This window comes from Frankliniella occidentalis, unplaced genomic scaffold, assembly GCF_000697945.3.
Source record: "Frankliniella occidentalis isolate FOCC.00 unplaced genomic scaffold, Focc_3.1 Scaffold6, whole genome shotgun sequence".
NCBI classification, from domain to species: domain Eukaryota; kingdom Metazoa; phylum Arthropoda; class Insecta; order Thysanoptera; family Thripidae; genus Frankliniella; species Frankliniella occidentalis.
In genome coordinates, this window is record NW_026267136.1 from 4,034,730 (window position 1) to 4,040,660 (window position 5,931).

Genomic DNA, 5,931 nt, shown 5'->3' on the forward strand with positions numbered 1-5,931 from the left:
TGCAACGAATAGCATTGCAGCAAAACTGCACGCTCCCTTCCATTCGCACTCTTTGATCAGCTGGTGAGGGGGAGGTGAGGCGGGGCAAATTTCGAATGGCTCAACAGCAAGACAGCTGCGCTAAGCCGCTCGCTCAGCCAGGGAGTGCCCCCCGGCGACCGGGCCGCCACGAGCACAAGACAAATTTAAAAGTGAACACGTGGAAAATTGTGTGTCCGCTATGCCCCACAGCAGCTCCCTCCCCCCACCCCACGCCCGCGTCGCGTTGCATCATCCACGCCACCCCAGCCAGCAGCTCCTGAAGCCCGAGCCGCCGACACGTTCGCCGGCAAGATCACCGTTAATAAGGGCTAGTTAAGGGTTGATTTGTCGACTAGGTCGCCCGTTGACAACCCGTGAGTATTTTTCGCAAGGGCTGCCAGCATTTGTTGCCCTGCGCACCATCACTAGTTTCATTCATGAAGAATTTATACTAGCTGCTCTTTCATAGTAGTGTAACAGGGTGTGAACAGCTGGTATGGTGTAGCATCTGGAGTTTTGTAGAACAAGTGACAATGACATTAATTATGATTTGTATCAACTAAATTTTTTAATCAGTATTTGGATATTTCTTGTACAATATGTCAGTAAGAAGTTGTAAAGTTATCAAATTTTACATGTTCCTGTTTTAACCTATCAATTGAATCTTTTCAGATACAATGTGTGGAATTTGGGCATTGTTTGGAATTGGAGTAGATGTTGCTGTTCACAGCAACTCTGTTTTCACCAAAATTATTCATAGAGGTCCTGATGCCTGGCGACTTGAGGCAGATTGCCGATTGGCTGTAAGTGCACTCTGATGAGAATTATTTAAAATTTATTTTCCCCCTTTCATTTTCAACATTTTATCTTAAGCACATCCATTGTGTGTCTGTTGCAGCACTCGTTTTTGGGTTTTCATCGCCTTAAGGTCGTTGATAGTGTCTATGGTATGCAGCCCATGAAGCTTCATTGTCTTCCAGATCTCACGTTGATGTGCAACGGAGAAATTTATAACTGCCATGAGGTATTTTGATATTTAAAACGGAAGTGCTAAAGGTGTTTATGAAAAAACTGTGAATATGTATCTTTCTATTATTCCCTATTTAGTTAGCAAAGAACTTTGGCTTCACTATGGAAACTCACTGTGATGTTGAACCCATCCTTCACCTCTTTGGGAAGGGGGGAATTGAAATGGCAACCAGCCATTTAGATGCAGAGTTTGCATTCTGTCTGGTTGATGCTGCAAAACAAAGAGTTTACATTGCTCGAGATCCTTTTGGAGTTCGACCTCTTTTCCGACTTTACTCTGAGAGTGGTGTCCTGGGTGTGTGCTCTGAGGCCAAAGGTACTTTCTTTATATTTCTAAAACAAACTGTCTTTTAAAACTGAAATATACATATTCTAAAATGTGAAAATTGGACACAACAGGTCTTGTAGGAATGAGTCAGCATCTGAATGGTTCAAAGTTTACATTAGAACCCTTTCCTCCTGGAACATTTGAGGAGTATTCTATTGATAAAGAGGGAAGAGCCAAACTTGTAAGAAGAGAGCGTTTCTATGAAATTGGAGGCCCTGAAAGACCCAAATTTAAGCCTTTTGTGCCCTATGATAGTAAGGCTTTTTAACAAAATCTATTTACTTTGGAAGTACCACTGATTTTTTCAAGAGAATAATAATATCATCTTAGTGAACATATTATTTTCTGTTTTTTCCAGAACTTACAGATGATGTTCATTCTAACATCCGCACACTCCTGACATCTGCTGTTCAGAAGCGATTGATGGCAGATCGGCGAATTGGGTGCTTACTTTCTGGTGGTCTTGATTCAAGTCTCATTGCTGCTTTGCTGGTAAAACTGGCTAAAGAAGCTAATTTGCCATATCCCATTCAGGTAATGTCTCAATGCTGGAAAAGTCTGAGAAACTCATTAAATGTGAGAATAATTAAATTCATATTGTTTCTATTGTTGTCTGTTAGACATTCTCCATTGGTATGGGTGATAGTCCAGATGTTCTTGCTGCCCGTCAAGTTGCTAAACATATTGGATCAGAGCACCACGAAATCATTTTTACTGAAGAGGATGTTGTAAAAGTTCTTGATGAAGTCATTTGTACTTTAGAAACTTATGATATCACAACTATTCGTGCATCTGTGGGTATGGTCTCATTTCATTTCTCTTAATACCGGTGTCATACTGATTATTATTTATTGCAAATCATCGACGTAATCTTTTGATCCGTTTTGTTTTAAACCAGGAATGTACTTAATATCTCGAGCAATCAAACAGAAAACTGATACCACAGTAATTTTAAGTGGAGAGGGTGCTGATGAATTGGCTCAAGGCTATATTTATTTCCGTGATGCACCCTCTACAGCAGAAGCCCGTGCTGAAAGCTTACGCCTTCTTAAAGACATTTATCTCTTTGATGGCCTACGAGCTGACCGTACTACTGCTGCTTGGAGGTAAGCGTCATGTAACATTTATGTCGAATAGTTGTTTTGGCACTCTTAAAACTCGTTCTGTTATGGGGAAAACATAATAATCAAAAAGTTGCTGGTTTCATTTTTTAGTTTGGAATTGAGAGTTCCATTTTTGGATCTGGAATTTACCAACTACATGCTCAGCCTTCCACCGGACATGCTGAGACCAAAGGGTGGTGTAGAAAAACATCTTTTGCGCTCAGCTTTTGATGGAACAGGTTTACTGCCTGACAGCATTTTATGGAGACATAAGGAGGCTTTTAGGTAATTTAGAAAATCTGGATCACTTTCTTCTGACATGTTTTTTTCAAATCCAGATAATTTTAAATTAAAATCTGAATGCTCTTTCTAGTGATGGTGTGACATCTGTTAGAAAGTCCCTGTTCCAAATAATTCAGGAAATAGTTGCAATGAGGGATATTGGTGTAGAACTGAAAGATGCACAAGCTCTTTTCCCTCATTGTACTCCTAAAACAAGGGAGGCACTGTACTACAGGTATGAACATGTGCGCACTGAATTAATGCCAATGCTCTGTTAGGTATGGGGAGCAAGTAACATTATGTATACCGAGGAAATATTCTTATTTTTCAGGCAATTGTTTGAGAAAAACTATCCTCAACAATCATCTCTCATCCCATACATCTGGATGCCTCGTTGGGTGAATGTCAGTGACCCATCAGCTCGAGTCATTAGCCATTATGCTGCAGAGAAGGCAAAATAACTATCATATGCCTAAAAGTAAGTTTCATCAACTTAAGAGAAAACTCAGAAAGTTTTCTCCCTTCTTTCTTTCTGCTGGTCAGGAGCATATATTGTGTATTTTTTCACACTTGTTTGTGCATTAAATCATAGGGGTAAAATATCTGCCACTCTCAAAATGCCAATCTCAGTCACATAAGATGCTTCTTTAAACAAATGCCCGTTTACAATTCAACATTTTAATTTTCATGTAATTTCAAATTAACGATTTTTACAATCAAGCCATCATTCAAATCAAAACATAATTGTCCCTTTGAACTTGCCCCCAAATTAACTTTCATTTACCTGTTAACATTGATCTTAAATCGAAACATCAACAGAGATTTGCAACCCTTTAAAGTAGAGTTCAATTAACTTAAAAATATCTGCTTTCAACTTTTATGTACAACACTTACAATATACATGGGAAATATTCATACTAAGTTACATGGTGTTAAACAACAATGATCACCAATGTCGGCACATTTGATACATTTTGATACATGATATATTAACAAGAAAAGCCTTTAGGTGGAGTTTAAAGAGTATAGTAAGAAGAGTTGTTTTTTTTTTTTCTGAAAGCAAAGCAGAATGGCTTTTGTTTAACTTCCATGATTTGAGGACTTTTTGTTTTGTATAGTAGCCATAGCCACTCTGCTTTTCTGTTCACGTTTATACAATAGAGAACAGAGAAGAATGGGGAATCAAATCTAAAGGAAGAATAGATAGTGTGTACAAGATCTCAATATAGCTCAATGCAAGCTTTCTTAACTTTGTACTTAAATGCTTATTATTAATTTTATTATTATTGTAGAATAATGTGATTTATGCACTGACTGCATTAATTTGATGAAAGGATTTGGCAATTGCTCATGAGTGTTGTGAGGTTTTTTGTTGTTGTTGTTGCTTCTTTGAAATACGCACAGTGTGTTGCAACTTGTGATCCACAACAACCTACATGAGTTCATTGTGTTGATGTTTATGTACCATATTTTAAAATTGTCATTGCGCACCTCTGACATAAATTGCCCACACATATGAGGCTTTTCATTCTTTCATTGTGCTTGGTATGTACCTCTCTTAGCAATTGCCGACAGTCTTAGATATTTTCCTAAACTTATATTTAGCACATAATGAAACAGCTATGAGTTAAAAGAAGAACAGAATATACACTTGTGGGGTAGATAGGCCATTACAATATATGGAGTTTCTTTAATGATCGATCATTAAGGTTTTAAAATTTAAATCAGGTGAATCATAAACCTAGTACTTACAACTGAAATTTTATAAACAAGGGTTTTGATATGATGAAATGCAATTTTCAATAGAGGTCGAATTTCTGTTTTACTTTGTAACAAATCAAATCAGTACTGTTTTGGGTTACTGCTCTCTGAAGTTGTGCCAGTGACAAGTACTATAGGTTTTCTTCTTTAAATTTATATCTGCATTTTCAGCTCAAAGGCTAATCAAGGAGACTTTTGCTCAGATAGCAAACCAGGTGTACTCATAAAAATGCTCCTTAAATGCACATTCACACACACTGGTGTTTTTGTTTTGTTTTTTTAAGTCTTGGAAGGTTCATAATAGCTTCAGAAATGAGAATACTACTACATACTTTCCTAGATTTCATATGTGTATTTGTGACTTTGTATCCATACTATGGATGAACTGTTTTAAAAGTATTGCTAAATGCATCACATCCTACAAAACCTTTACCTAACGGTTTTAAAATAAAATTTACAATCCTAATACTTTATGAAGATCTTGCAACAATTTTCACAAAATAAATTATATTTGTATCGTTAATTAAAAGACAATTATTGCATTGTGTTTCATCACCTGGTTTTTCACTCATCTTCACATGGCATCTTTCTCTCTTGTGGAGACATCTTTTTTTAACCATTCATATTTTTTACTTATCCTATTCACTGACTCTCACATTCTCTCTTAATCACAACACAACATAATAAAAATGGATAACAATTTTTGTTTTATGTTACATCTTGTTGCGTTCCTCTATTTACAAGCTAAGAATACAGTCTGTGCTGGTGTACATGAATGGCATATAGAAAAATGCAGAGTAAGATTTACTTTGATGAATAGAAGTGAGTAATTTAAAGCGGAAGTACTTTCTGTCATAGAGAAGTGGTTAAGTTATTTATGGTTGACCATCGGTTAAGGCTGAGAAAAAGCAGTGGCAGGGTTAAAATGAATGCTGATATATCACAATGAAAGAGATTGCAATGTTCTAACAGGATCCATTCGTATCTCTTAGCCTACAGCAATAACATTAAAATTTGTGGCATGAAAACATCAATAAATTCTGTAAGAACGCTGACAAATCACAAAATACAAAAAGCCCCTCACCAAAGTTGACGCTGGTTTTTGTTTAGGGGAAATAACCATGATCCTTTGAAACTTACAGCTAAATAGTTTGTACAATTAAAACATTTTTCCCTTTATTTACATTAGCTATTAGCAGCAACCAGGGGGAGTTGACTAAACGGGTAGGTGTTTATTATTCCGCTGCAAAACCAAGCTCTAAAATCTAACATCCAATTAAATTCAATTTAAAAGTAAGATACCAGTTCTCCAAAAACAGGAAACTTTCTCCATCACCAACACTAAGGTTTCAGAGTTTCAGCAAAATATATCTGGAAGAAGTAAAATCAACTTTACAAAATAAAAAC

At 36.7% G+C, this 5,931-nt stretch overlaps 1 protein-coding gene across 2 annotated transcripts; it reads left to right on the forward strand.

Moving 5' to 3' along the window:
- Positions 1-212: 212 nt before the first annotated feature.
- LOC113217942 (asparagine synthetase [glutamine-hydrolyzing]) lies at positions 213-5,058 on the forward strand. Of its 2 annotated transcripts, none has more exons than XM_026438045.2 (11): positions 213-395; positions 694-824; positions 920-1,045; positions 1,129-1,366; positions 1,450-1,632; positions 1,737-1,912; positions 1,999-2,176; positions 2,277-2,484; positions 2,593-2,766; positions 2,855-2,998; positions 3,095-5,058. In XM_026438045.2, exons 2-11 carry the CDS (start codon positions 699-701, stop codon positions 3,222-3,224), a joined length of 1,683 nt encoding a protein of 560 aa, XP_026293830.1. In that variant the 5' UTR covers positions 213-395; positions 694-698; the 3' UTR covers positions 3,225-5,058. The 2 variants fall into 2 exon arrangements, with proteins under 2 accessions (XP_026293830.1, XP_026293831.1); XM_026438046.2 differs by lacking the exon at positions 213-395 and adding an exon at positions 497-515.
- Positions 5,059-5,931: the final 873 nt, after the last annotated feature.

Bases quoted from the DNA above. Each gene is read 5' to 3' on its own strand.
- LOC113217942 (XM_026438045.2), top strand. From the start codon at position 699: ATGTGTGGAATTTGGGCATTGTTTGGAATTGGAGTAGATGTTGCTGTT. The intron at 825-919 runs GTAAGTGCACTC...TGTCTGTTGCAG, and splicing joins AGGCAGATTGCCGATTGGCT to CACTCGTTTTTGGGTTTTCA. The intron at 1,913-1,998 runs GTAATGTCTCAA...GTTGTCTGTTAG, and splicing joins ATTTGCCATATCCCATTCAG to ACATTCTCCATTGGTATGGG.